The following is a 13373-nucleotide window of genomic DNA, read 5'->3' as shown; positions in this document are numbered from 1 at the left end:
GGTGCAGACCTGGGTTCCCAGGCACCACTCGGCCATAGAGCCAAGCCCAGCTGTGAAGTGGGGCTGGGGCAGCTCATGTGTTTCCCAGGCACCTCTGGGCTCTGTGCACATGCAAACCCATTGGGCACCATGAGGGATGTGGTCAGCCCCAAGGGACTCTGGCAGCCGCTGCCACTTGTTACTCCATGCTGCTCACTAGGGCTGGGTACAGCAGTTCAGTTAGCACTGGACCATGGCAGGGCCTTTGCCCCATCCTGTTGAGCAGGAATTTGCCCTGCTGAGCAACAGCACTAGGTTGGGGCCAAGCACACCCCCAAGCTGCCCCTTTTCCCGCTGCTCTCAGGACTGTGCTTTGGGCTTACCTGCTCGAGGAGGGCTAAGTTCTCCTTATCCTGCAGTGCTTGTTGGCCCATCACATCAGACGCATGTCCCTGGGTTCTTCCTGGAGCAGATCAGGGGCTGGGGGTCCTCAGGCCCCCACCTCCTGCCCAGCACCTTCCTGGGTACAGACTGGGGAAGACTGCCCAGCACCTTCCCCAGTCTGTACCCAGACTGGTGGAAGTCTGTCAGGACCACCTTCCATCCTGCTGAGCACCAGGCAGGATCCAGCCCTGTTGCCTTCTCAGCGCCGGGGCTGGCCTACAGCCCCCCTGCACACCCTCAGCAAATCTCTGCCAGGATCAGCGCCTTGTCACAGGCAGCACCAGTGGGGCAGTGATCAGTGTGTGCCCCTGTCCTGAACGGGCTCCTGCAAGCCCTGGGACGCAGCGTCCGTCCCTGAGTCCTGGCCCCCCCGTGCCCTCCGCGTGCCCGGAAGCCCTGGGAAAAGTTCCGCTGTGGAAGCAAAGTCCAGGCGGCCCGGCGCAGCCATGGCCGGGCGCTGCGGGGCGATGGCAGCCGGACACTGGGCAGGATCGGGCAGGGGCTGCGCTGCCCGCTGGCTGCGGGGCTGGCTCCTTTCCCCAGCGCCGGCGGCAGCGCGGCGGGCCCATGCTGGGGCTGCAGACCGGCTGCAGCGGGAGTACGACGCGGTGGTGATCGGGGCAGGTAATGCAGGGGGAGGGAGCCAGTGCTGGGCTATGGGGAGCCGGTGGGGACGCCAAGCTGCCCTCCCCTCAGGGCAGGCAGAAGGGTAATGGCCGGATGTAACCACTGCGGTGCAGGGCACACTGCAGAGCCCTGGCATGCTACTTGTGCCAGGGAGGACGCAGGAGTCTGATATGGCCAGGCACATGTTGCCTCCCCACAGTCTGCATCTGCCTTGAGCATCTCTGTCCCCTACCCTTGCACCATTAGGGCCAGGGCTAAAGGGACAGGGGAGGATGCTCCTTTTCACCTATATCCGCATGTCCAGACCCCCATTATTTGAGTGGTTGTGGCAGCCCCGTGCCCCAGGCATGGCAGGATGCCCTGTGCATGGGACTGCCCCAAAACTGGGATCATCTCACCTCATTCTCTCCTTGCAGGGCACAATGGGCTGGTGGCAGTGAGTACCAAGAGCACAGTGGTGCTGTTTCTCCTCCATCCCTGGGGATAGCGGAGGAGCAGGGAGGGTGTTGGCGGCAGTGTCCATGGCGCTGGGGCCTCCCACAGGGCCATGGGAAGCAGGGCCATCCCTGGTGAGAGGATGCTGGGGATGACAAGGACATATCCCACCTGGAGGGATGGGCGATGTGATGCCGTGTTCCCCACAGGCTGCCTACCTGCAGCGGGCAGGGCTGCGCACGGCTGTGCTGGAGAAACGCCATGTGCTGGGCGGTGCGGCTGTCACGGAGGAGATTGTGCCAGGTACCCCTGTGTGGCCCCTGTCCCCACACCCCTGGCCAGCCCTGCGCATGGGCACCCCCCACTGCCACACAACTTTCAGGCTTCAAGTTCTCCCGGGCATCGTACCTGCTCAGCCTGCTGCGGCCACAGATCTACACCGACCTGGAGCTGCAGGTACCGGCATCCATCCCTCGCTGGCTACTGGCACCTCATGGCACACTGACAGGGTGAGCCCGCTGCCAGGCTGTCCCCACAGCGTGGGTCCTGCCATCCCTGTCTTGCAGCGGCATGGTCTGAGGGTGCTCCCACGGGACCCCTACTCCTTCACCCCACTGCTGGAGGACAGGAGCCCCCCCCGCTCCCTCCTGCTGGGAAACAACAGGGCCCAGACCCAGCAGCAAATCGCTCAGTTCTCCCAGAAGGATGCCCAGGTACTATGTGGGGGCAGGCACCCAGTATGGCAAAGCCCCCAAAGGGGCTGCCCTGCCCATGGAGCGGCAGGGTATCCATCACACCCACCATGGTGCAGTCCCTATAGTCCCCCTCTATCCCCTTTCAGGCTTACCCTGAATATGAGGCGTTCATGGAGGGTTTAGTGTCAGCCCTTGACCCGCTGCTGGATGCTGCCCCAGTGGATACAGCTGCCCTGGGGCAGGGCTCCCTGCTGCAGCGGCTCAGTGCCCTGCGATCTTTGCGGCCCCTGCTGCGGGCAGGTACATCTGGGATGCCGGAAGACCCTGATGGCTGCTCTTCCCCAGGGCACAGGCTCCTCAGGAGCCCCAGCTGGGGGCTTGGTCGTGCTGCTTGCCCTGGCACAGCCACGCAGGTCTCACACCACCTCTCACCCCCAGGACTGGCGCTGGGGCGGCAGCTGCCCCGCTATTACGAGGTGCTCACAGCCCCTATCTCCAAGGTGAGTGCTGGCAGTGGCAGTGTGGAGCCACCAGCTGCATCGCTGCCTGCCTGCGAGGGTGCTGCAGAGCCCCCAGCCCCAAACCTGATGCTCTCTTTTATTCCTGGCCCAGATCCTGGATCAGTGGTTTGAGTCAGAGCCCTTGAAGGCAACTCTGGCTACTGATGCGGTGATTGGAGCCATGGCTAGCCCCCACACCCCAGGCAGCGGGTGAGGGTCCTTTCTCCCCGGGTGACTGCATTGCCCTCCCATGTCATCCCCTGTGCCAGCCGCTCCTTGACTCTGCTGCAGCCCAGTACTCTATGCCCTGCCCAGCTGCCTGTCCCTCCCACTGCCTGCTCAGCCTTGCCTGGATGGCTCAAGGGTTGGGGCTGAGCGAGGGGCTGCTCCCCATCCCTGCTATATAGTTCTCCTGAGTGATCCTCACCAGCCCCTTTGCTGTTTGAACACCTCTGTCCCCAGGCCAGGTCAAGTCCTGACCAGTGAGTGCTGCCTGTAACTGAGTTGGCATCCCATAAGCTGGCATGGTCCCATCTGTGGGGGCTGTGGCACCATCCTCACTGTGCCCATGCAGGGGACAGACCTGTCACGTTGGCTGGTGGCTAACCTAGGGTCCTGCCACCACAGGTACGTGCTGTTGCACCATGTGATGGGCGAGCTGGAGGGACGGCGGGGGGCCTGGGGCTACGTGTCCGGTGGGATGGGAGCCCTGTCCCAAGCCATTGCCCGTGCAGCAGCTGCCAGGGGAGCCCACATTTTTTCTGAGAAGGTACGGGGTGCCTGGGGGCCAGCCTGCAGGCACTGGGAATGCTCTTGGTGAAGTCCTGTTCCCTCTGTCTGCCCAGGCCGTGTCCCATGTGCTGCTGGGCAGGGACGGGCAGGCACAGGGCATTGTCCTGCAGGACGGGACAGAGGTGAGGAGCAAACTGGTGCTGTCCAATGCCTCCCCCCAGATCACCTTCCTGGAGCTCATCCCCCAGGTATGGGGTGCAGGGGGCTGGTGGGGGCTTGGCATGACAGCATCCCCTGGCCACACCACCCCTCACCACTAGCCTCTGCACCGACATCTCCCACCGCAGGAGCAGCTGCCCAAGGATTTTGTCCAGCGGATCCAGCAGGTTGACACTCGCTCCCCGGTCACCAAGATCAATGGTAGGTACTGGCAGGGCCACCTCTGCCGCTGTCCTTGCTGGAAGGACACTGGCTGCAGGCTCAGCAAGAGGCTGCACCCCACTTCCCCATTCCCACCACCCATTCCCAGTGGCGGTGGATCGGCTGCCCAGCTTCCTGGCTGCCCCCAATGCCCGCGATGGCCATCCTCTGCCCCACCACCAGTGCTCCATCCATCTCAACTGCGAGGGCACCCACCTCCTGCACCAGGCCTTCACTGAGGCCACCCATGGGCACCCCTCCAGGAGGTAGGAGCCCACACCAGCACACCGTGCTGCACCAGGGAAGGGGCAGCACAGCCATGACAGGTGGTGCTGGGGAAGAGGTTTGGGGTGGCTGGGTCTCCTGCCTGCCTGGCTCATGTCCTGCTCCCTCAGGCCCATGATCGAGCTCTGCATCCCCTCGGTGCTGGATCCAGGGCTGGCCCCACAGGGCTGCCATGTTGTGTCCCTCTTCACCCAGTACACCCCCTCCGTGCTGGCAGGTGGGCAGCACTGGGATGAGCAGGCCAGAAATGCATATGCGGACACAGGTATGTAATGCATACATGGACCTAGGTAACACCAGCAGTGCTGGTCCCTTCCTGGGGTTAGAGCTGCCCTGGAGCTGCTCAGGGGCTGGCCACCATGCCCATGCCCACCCCTCCATCCCTTTCTAGTGTTTGACTGCATCGAAGCCTATGCCCCAGGGTTCAAGGCATCCGTCATTGGCAGAGACATCTTGACACCACCTGACCTGGAGAGGATCTTTGGGCTGCCTGGTGGGGTAGGTACCATGCTGGCTTAGCTCTGAGCATCACTCTGGTGCCTGTTCCAGCGTGCACACAGCCCTGGGCCAGGCACAGCCAGCTCACATAGAGCTCTCCTTGCAGAACATCTTCCATGGAGGGATGTCTCTGGACCAGCTGTACTTTGCCCGGCCAGCACCATCCTACTCAGGCTACCGGTCCCCAATTCCTGGCTTGTATCTATGTGGAAGTGGAGCCCATCCTGGTGAGCAGTGCTGGGAGCCAGGACCCTACTGGGGAGCTGCAGAAGGGGGATGGGGATGTGTGGAAGAGATGGAAGGGCATCATGGGGGGGAGTGTGTCCATTGCTCTCTCTGCCCTCTCAGGGGCAGGGAGATGGGGCAGCTCTGCTGGTGCAGCCCTGCACCCCATCTCCTGGCTCTGGAGCTGCTCACCACTGCCAATTTCTGCTCTTTGCAGGAGGAGGAGTAATGGGAGCTGCAGGACGCAATGCTGCCCATGTGGCACTCCAGGACTTTAGGCACCTGTGGTGGCAGTGATGACACCAGCTTCACTTCTACAGGGCTGTGGCTGCAGCGAGCCGTGTTGGTCCCATGCAGAGCCCTGCCCATCCCCAACTTGCTTCCCAGGCACCGCAGGGCAGCAGCAGCCTCTGAGAGCTTTGTGGAGGTGAAGGTTGTCAGGTCCCGTGTGCTCCCAGCTGCTGCCAGCACCTTGAACACGTAGCTACTCCCAGCACTCCTCAGTCCAGCCTTGCCTGGGTCACTCCTCGGCGCTGTCTGGCCACGGCCAGCCTCACTCAGCCCCTGCCTATAGCTGTGGAAATAAACCCTGTCTCAGGCTCTGTCCTGAGCGCTATTGCCGTGATTTTGCAGCTCCTAGTGCCATCTGCGCTGTGCCTGGCAATGCAGCCTTGAGTGAGCTGTCAGAGACGGGCATGTCCTAGAGCAGCGAATGGGGACAACCAGCTCCTTGCCCTCTCCCCTCACTGATGTAGGCTCAGGAACATGTAGGCTCTCACACCCAGACTGGGCTGGACCACCCCAAGGTACCTAGAACAAGTGGGGAACCAGGTTGGTTCTTGAGACCTGCTTTGCTGCCTGGAGCCACCAGCAGCTCAAAGACTGCAGTAGCCACCACTGGCAGCTCCCCTCCATGCCCCACACCCCCATTCCTGCTGGGAACTGCCTGCACTTGTTCCATCTCCAGGGCAGATGCTCCGTGTATCCCAGTGGCTCTCGCTGGCGCAGGGTGTGCCCCTCTGCCGGGCTGCTGCCGGGAGCCGCTCGCTGCAGATTACAGAGCTCACATCCTCTGCCTGCCCTCTTCCTCCCCGGGACAATGCTCCCAATTCAGACGCCCGCCTCGCCTCCTGCCGGGCCCTAAATACGGTGCTTCCAGGCTGAGCTGTCGCACCTGAGCTGGCTGAATCAATATTGACCGGCCAGGAATAGTCCCGCAGCCCTCTGAGAATAACCCCGCACCCCCCTCCCCGCTGCCCACAGCTTCCCGCACGGGGCTGCCCTGCTGCTGGAGGGTATTTTTATCTGCTGCCGGTGCTGGCTGCATGGGGTGCAGGTGCTGACACCCACTGAGCCCCGAAGGGTGGCAGCAACAGGCGTGACAGTGCAGGGGGTCATCTCCACGGTGACACTGAGCAGCAGGACACGGTAACCCAATGCTGCAGGTTGAGGCTGGCAGGTCCCAGCTGTGGGAGAAACCACCGGACCCCCCATTGTCCCCATGAACAGAGGCAGAGCTGGGAGCGGGACCCAACACCTCTCTGCCTTGCACCCCTGCCGGCATCTGCCCTGGAGGGGGCCTTTGGGCGGGCTTCTCACCTCACACTTGAGTAATTGAGCTCAAAAACGTTGAGACACACGAGTGACTCAGGGGTTACACAGCTGGCCACAGCCCTGCCCTTCCCAAGGGCTTTCCATGCCCCCGTATTGGGGCGTCCAGGGACCCCTACCACAAGAGATGCTCCAGCATGTCCCTGAACCCAGCTAGGGCATAGGGCTGGGATGAGTGTGTCCCCGACGGGGTCCCGGGCTGTGCACCCCTGGACGCCCAGAGGTGCTGGAGGCTCCCGTGGGACGTGGCGATGAGCTCACTGGCTATTCCCGGCCAGCTGTGTTGATCCTGGCTCCTCCCGGCAGGAACCGGCTGCTTCGACTCCAAACAAACAGCCCGGTGGCCACCGGCACATTCCTGGCCGATCCCTGGCCACGGCAAGGGCACAGGGCTTCCTGTTTATCCCACGGCGTGGCACGGCGGGCTGTGTGGGCAGCGGGGTGCCCTGGGGACTGGCAGCGCCCCAAGCCGGAGGTTGCTACCGGGGCAGGTCGGGGGGGACATCCCCCATCTCCACGTCCACGGAGAGGGGACTGTGCCTGGGGACCCCCACAACCAGCCCGGCTCAGGGATAGCTCAGGTGACGCCTTGAGCCCTGGGAGGACCGTGCTCTAGGTTCGCGGTGCTACCCCACAGCCTTCCCTGATCTATGTGTCCCTCAAGTCCTGGGTCCATTGCAGCAGCTCCAGGCCACTGCTTGAGTTGCTGCATGGGGTGGGAAAGGGCAGGGGGTGTCCTTTTGGGGTGTCCCTAGTATGGCAGTGTCCTCTGACTGGATGGGGACCAGCCCCACGGTACAGCAGTGCTGGGCATGGGGAGGGAGCATCCCTGACTTGGGGCATTGGGCTTATTTTAGGGGAGGTTTTCCAGGCTCCCGGCAGGTAGGGGCTATCCCAGGGATGCTTGGACACCCCCGAGGTGGTGGGGGAGAGACAGAGATTGAGGCAGGTTTTCCCCAGGGTGGCAGATGGGGACAGAGACAGGCAGGGTGCAGGGCTGGGCTTCAGGCAAGGTGCGGGGGGGCCGGGGCCGGCCTGGGCAGCGTGGGCTCCCCCGGTGCGTCCCACCCCGCCGCACCATAAAAGCGGCAGCAGGCGGTGCTCGGCAGCAGGAGCTGCTAGAGGCCGGCGGAGCTTCCCCTCGGCACCGCCTGCCCCACGCTGCTGCCCATCCCGCACCGCCAGCCCCGGCCACGGTGAGTGCTGCGGGTGGCTCCGGCGACGGGATTCGGGCACCTGGAGGTGGGGTGAGCAACCCCACTAGTGGGGATGCGGGGAGAGGTGGGGTGATGGGGGGCAGAGGCTGTGTACAGGATGGAGAGGGGACTCTGGTGTTCAGGTGGGGGATAAAAGGGGGCTCTCTGGAGCCCCGAAGCATGGGGCAGGCAGGAAGCAACAGGGGCCCGGGTGGTGTTCATGGAGCAGTGGGTGCCTGGAAGGGCTGTGCCAGGGTTGGGTATCCCCAGTGAGGGGCGGGTGGGTGTGGGGCTGGGGAAGAGCCTCGGGATAGGGGATGCTGTGAGCTGGGGGATGCTGTGGGCTGTGCGTGGCAGGGACCAGCTCTTGTGTCCCCCGCAGAGCAAGGATAGGGATGTCACTACCATGCAAAGGGGTATGATATCCCTCAAATCGTGAGGCACAAGGTGGCTGCAGGAGCACCCCTCACCCTGCCACGGTCCCCAAGTTCTCAGTGTTGGGCTGTCTGCAGGCATCCCATCCCCAGAAGCACAATAGTGATGCCAGCTGATGCCAGCCCCATTCTGCTGGTGCTGCTGCTGTGCCGGGTGGCCCCCAGCAAGCAGGAGCCAGTCCCGGTGCAGCTGCGGCTGGCGGGGCCCCGGGGCCCGGCCGGGGAGGGACGGCTGGAGGTGCTGTACCAGGGGCGCTGGGGGACTGTCTGCGACGATGGCTTTGACTTCCATGTGGCCACCGTCGCCTGCCGGCAACTGGGCTACACCACGGCCATCACCTGGACCCATAGTGCCACCTACGGCCAAGGGGAAGGTAGGGGGCAAGTGGGGAATGGGGGGACAAGAGGTCTTCGCAAGCGCGGTGTGCTTAATGCTGGTGGGGGAGCCTGCCTGGGAAACTGTGGGTGTGGACAGCGTGGATGCAGCCCATGGTGATGGGGAAGGAGATGGGGGCCCCCCCAGTGGTGCTCCCCATCCTTGCATGTGTCCCCCAGGCCCCATCTGGCTGGACAATGTGCAGTGTGGGGGTAGTGAGAGCTCCCTGGCAGAGTGTGTTCACAACGGCTGGGGCACCAGCGACTGCCACCACGGTGAGGATGCCGGCGTGGTGTGCTCAGGACAGCGCCTGCCCAGGAGCTCCCCCCAGGCCATCTCCTCTGATCACCTGGGAGAGGTCAGTGGGGTGCATGGGGCTCTCCTATACCCCATAGGGCACACCAGGGGGGACTGGAGCAGATCCCTCTGACCCGTCCCCATGTCCCCACCCTGAACACACTGCCCCTGATGCTGGAGCCCCCTTACCCACCCCTATTCCCACTGCAGCAGGTGCCAGGGCTGAGCCTGGAGGAGGTGCGGCTCAAGCCCATCCTGGCACGGGCCAAGCTGAGCATGCCAGTGATGGAGGGTGCCGTGGAGGTGAAGCATAACGGGCGCTGGAGGCAGGTGTGCGATGCTGGATGGACCAGGAACAACAGCCGTGTGATCTGCGGGATGCTGGGCTTCCCCCAGGAGAAGCACCTTGACACCAGCTTCTACAGGTAAAGGATGCGGGGGCCCACATTGCAGGCATAGGGGATGTGGGGCAGGGTGCCTGGTTGGACACACTGTGGGACAGGAGACCAAGGGAGGTGTTGGAGGGTGATGCACACACGGGTGGGTGTACTGATATGGCCTGGCCATGCCTGGGTCCCCTTCTTGGGGCCTGGATGAGGGGCAGAGCTTGGTGCTGTGGAGATGGTCATTGGCCATGGCCAACAAAGCATGGGTGCAGGACAGGAGAGGCAAGTGGCCCTGGTCCCCTCCGCCCCTGCCTCCATCCAGGGCTATAAATACAACCCATAATGAGCCCCTGCTGATGCCAGGAGTCGCACAGTCCCGCCGGGGCACACAGCACAGCCGAGCTTGGCACGGTAATTGCCAGTAGGGAGAGGACCTGTTCTCATCCTGCCGTGCCGTGGGAGGACCTCACAGCTCCAGCTCCTGCCATGGGTGCTGGGGAGGGCAGGGATGATGACGGGGTGGGGGGTCTGGAGCCCTGCAGCTTCTGCATGGCCTCCCTGACCTCCTGTCTCTGTGTACCCACAGGAAGCTCTGGAACAAGAAGCTGAAGGACCCCAACTCCAGGTAGGGCTCAGCCTGAGTGTGAATGTTGGACGGGGAGCAGCCTGGGGCACCCAAGCTGACAGCAGACCCTGCTCCTCATCCTTGGCAGCCTGAAGACCCTCAGCCAGAAGAACAGCTTCTGGGTCCACAGGGTGCGATGCCGGGGCACAGAGCCCCACCTGTCTCACTGCCCCACGGAGGTGTCCCCACCAGCCCCCCGCCAGCATGCCTGTCCCCGCGGCATGCATGCCATCGTCAGCTGCCTGCCCGGCCCTGCCTTCCAGAAGGGCACAGGCAAGGGCAGGAGCAAGACCCCCTCAGGAAAGGTGAGCCCCAGCATAACCCCATCCTGCCGATGGATGGTCCTGGAGCCAGGCAGCACCCAGCCACCCCATGGCGCAGGCGGGTGGCCATGCCTTGGAGCCGCTGACTGGCTGTTCCCTGTGCTCAGGCGCTGCCGGTGCGGCTGCGAGCAGGCACCCACGCCGGCGAGGGACGGGTGGAGGTGCTGCGCCATGGGCAGTGGGGCACTGTGTGTGACAAGCAGTGGGACCTGGCTGCGGCCAGTGTGGTGTGCCGGCAGCTGGGCTATGGGACAGCAAAGCAGGCCCTGCTGGGAGCCCAGATGGGCCAAGGTGAGACGGGCAGCATGGCAGGGACTCGGGGTGCCACTGGGCTTGGAGGGGCACAAAGGGGAAAGCCCCTGGTTCACTGGGTGCTGCTGGAGCACCCTGGGATGTCCAGGCAGCTCCAAACTGCACTGGGATGGGTCTCCCCTGGCTGCTCCTGCTATGGGCAGCTCCATTCTCATAGGGAATGCACAGATGAGGGGAAGGAGGGTGAGGGTTCTCCCTGCTCCAGGATGAGCATGGAGAGTTGACTATCCCTCTGATTCAGGCCTGGGGCCCATCCACATGAGCGAGGTACGGTGCACTGGCCACGAGCGCTCCCTGGGCGAGTGCCGCTTCCAGGATGCTGAACAGAATGGGTGCCGGCATGAGGCTGATGCTGCCGTCCGCTGCCACGTCCCCAACGTGGACTTCGAGAGCCAGGTGAGGCCCTGAGTCCTCCCCAGAGCCTGTGGAGCCCCATTGCACAGCCCCTGCCCCCCAGGCTCTGTGCCTGGTGTGGATGCTCAGAGCAGCATGCTGATGGGGGGTGACAAAAGTGGTCCTGTAAGGAAAGGAGGAAGAGGAAGCCAGAGATGTTCACCTGGATGCATGGGGCTGCCTGTCCCATTGAGCTGCTGGGTGGGGGACCTGGGGGCCTGCCCCACACGGCAGCTCAGCCCCTCTTTGCCCACAGGTTCGTCTGGCCGGAGGCCGCAGCCCCTATGAGGGAGTTGTGGAAGTGCTGGTGCAGGTGCAGGGGCAGCTGCAATGGGGCACAGTATGCGGTGCACAGTGGGGGCTCAATGAGGCCATGGTGGTCTGCAGGCAGCTGGGTCTGGGCTTTGCCAGCCATGCCCTGCAGGTGAGTGGGGTCCCAGCAGGGACTGGGCTGCAAGGGGTCCTATGGGATGTGAGGTGTGGGCATGGGGTGGCCACAGGCTCTGGGGTGGGACAGCCCCCAGGGACAAGCCCTGATGGCAGTGCAGGGGCAGGGGAGGCGGGGTGGGTGCTGATACGGATGCAAGAGCTGATCTGAGCACTGTGCTCCTCCTCTGCCCAGGAGACGTGGTACTGGGCAGGCAGCCCCGATGCCGCCCGGGTGTTGATGAGCGGGGTGCGCTGTGCCGGCACTGAGCTGGCCCTCCAGCAGTGCCAGCGCCATGGCCCCATCCATTGCCCCAGCGGCGGCGGGCGCTTCTCAGCAGGGGTGACCTGCACTGCCCGTGAGTACCGTGAGCCCATGGATTAATGCTGCTACTGGGCACCCCTTCCCCTGGCACAGAGAGATGGAGGGGCGCTGCAAGGTGGGGATTGTGTGCTCCATGCCTGCCAATGCTCTCCATGCCAGACGCCCCGGACCTGGTGATGAATGCCCAGCTGGTCCAGGAGACAGCCTACCTGGAGGACCGGCCGCTGGAGCTGCTGTACTGTGCCCATGAGGAGCGCTGCCTTTCCCGCTCCGCCGACCACATGCAGTGGCCCTATGGCCATCGCCGCCTCCTCCGCTTCTCCTCCCAGATACACAACCTGGGCAGAGCCGATTTCCGACCCAGGATGGGACGCCACGCCTGGACCTGGCACCAGTGCCACCGGTGAGTGTCCTGTGGGTAGTGGCTGGCAGGGAGCTGGCCCCTCCCCTAGCCAAGCAGGGCACACTGGCACCCATCCCACAGAGGCTGGCCCACCCGGGGTAATGAGCAGCGTCCGCACCAGCACTGTCATTACAGCTTTATTTGGCTTCAGGGCTGTAATTTGCTCGGAGCTATGGGTGCTGCCTGCTCCCAGCTGGGCAGCTGTGTCAGCCACGTGCTCCCCAGCCGGGCACCAGCCCCAAGCTCATCCCCTGTCCCTGTAGGCATTTCCACAGCATCGAGGTCTTCACCCACTATGACCTTCTGACACTCAACGGTTCCAAGGTGGCTGAAGGGCACAAGGCCAGCTTTTGCCTGGAGGACACCAACTGCCCTGAGGGTAGGTGCCAGCTGCAGAGCTGCCAGCAAAGCCCCCATCCTGCTCCCCGAGGGGGGCTCTGCAGGTGCCCTCCCTCACATCACCTCCCCTCCACAGGGCTGCAGCGACGCTTCGCCTGTGCCAACTTTGGGGAGCAGGGGGTGAGCGTGGGATGCTGGGACACCTACCGCCATGACATCGACTGCCAGTGGATCGACATCACCGATGTGCCACCAGGCAGCTACACCTTCCAGGTATGGGGATGGAGGGGCGCTGAGCCACTGGAGTTCAGCATGGGCACCACCAGCACCCCTCACCCTATACATTGAGGTGCTGCTCTGCGCCCCACCATGCATGCTACAGCCCTGCCTGGCACAGCAGCGCTGCCCTTCACCCTCCCCAGGTGGTTGTGAACCCTAAGCATGAGGTGGCAGAGTCGGACTTCTCCAACAATGTGATGCGGTGCAAGTGCAAGTACGATGGGCAGCGAGTCTGGATGCATGGCTGCCACACAAGTACGGAGAGACGGGAGCATAAGGGGCACGGCAGGTGGAGGGAAGAGATGGGGCTGGGGTACTGCAGGTCCCATGTCCCCCCACCACCAACCCATGCCGTTGATCTTCCCAGGTGATGCCTATGGTGCTGATGTAGTGAATGACCTGGAGCGAAGGGAGCGCCTGGCCAGCAACCTCGTGTAACCCCATGGCACTGGCACGCTCCCAGCAGTGCTGTAGGGCTGCCCAGCTCCCCCACCCCAGCCCCTGCGCCCTGGCAGCACCACACTGAGCTCAGGGACTCGAAGACTTTTGTATTTATTGATGCTGCTGCAGCGGATGGAGAAAAGCACCAGGGCTGGTGGGGAGTGCCCGGGGGGTGCTCAGCCCTGCACCATCAGGACCTGCAAGAGGGGCCCAGGCACCACAGCAGTCCCCACCTTGGCGGCTCCAGTCCCCCCCAGGATGACTACCTCAGCCTGCTGCCTCGGGACAGGCCCTGGCCACTGCCACCTGTGCACCAATCCTGTCCTCAATAAAGGTGCTGTGCTATGGGAGATGGGGTATCCCCTTA

The 13373-nt window shown here is 63.7% G+C and overlaps 2 protein-coding genes across 2 annotated transcripts; both read left to right on the top strand.

Moving 5' to 3' along the window:
• Positions 1 to 869: 869 nt before the first annotated feature.
• On the top strand, positions 870 to 5185 carry PYROXD2 (pyridine nucleotide-disulphide oxidoreductase domain 2; the record flags this gene model as incomplete). The annotated part of the gene is made up of 16 exons (XM_080621144.1): positions 870 to 1047; positions 1467 to 1486; positions 1695 to 1788; positions 1868 to 1941; positions 2052 to 2198; positions 2327 to 2480; positions 2619 to 2680; positions 2793 to 2890; positions 3308 to 3449; positions 3526 to 3660; positions 3760 to 3832; positions 3942 to 4098; positions 4228 to 4382; positions 4509 to 4615; positions 4722 to 4842; positions 5058 to 5185. 16 exons carry the CDS (start codon positions 870 to 872, stop codon positions 5135 to 5137), a joined length of 1797 nt encoding a protein of 598 aa, XP_080477270.1. The 3' UTR covers positions 5138 to 5185.
• A 2234-nt stretch (positions 5186 to 7419) lies between these two features.
• On the top strand, positions 7420 to 13003 carry LOXL4 (lysyl oxidase like 4; the record flags this gene model as incomplete). The annotated part of the gene is made up of 15 exons (XM_080621142.1): positions 7420 to 7790; positions 8160 to 8455; positions 8637 to 8815; positions 8968 to 9179; positions 9727 to 9765; positions 9854 to 10070; positions 10196 to 10379; positions 10642 to 10796; positions 11050 to 11217; positions 11416 to 11578; positions 11704 to 11947; positions 12211 to 12326; positions 12423 to 12559; positions 12709 to 12820; positions 12933 to 13003. The coding sequence occupies 15 exons, from the start codon at positions 7420 to 7422 to the stop codon at positions 13001 to 13003; spliced, it is 2664 nt and encodes an 887-aa protein (XP_080477268.1).
• Between the last annotated feature and the right edge of the window lie 370 nt (positions 13004 to 13373).

This window comes from Psittacula echo (assembly GCF_963264785.1).
Source record: "Psittacula echo genome assembly, chromosome: 6".
Lineage (NCBI taxonomy): Eukaryota > Metazoa > Chordata > Aves > Psittaciformes > Psittacidae > Psittacula > Psittacula echo.
The sequence above is the reverse complement of the archived record's forward strand: the minus strand, read 5'-3'. Positions and strand labels throughout refer to the sequence as shown.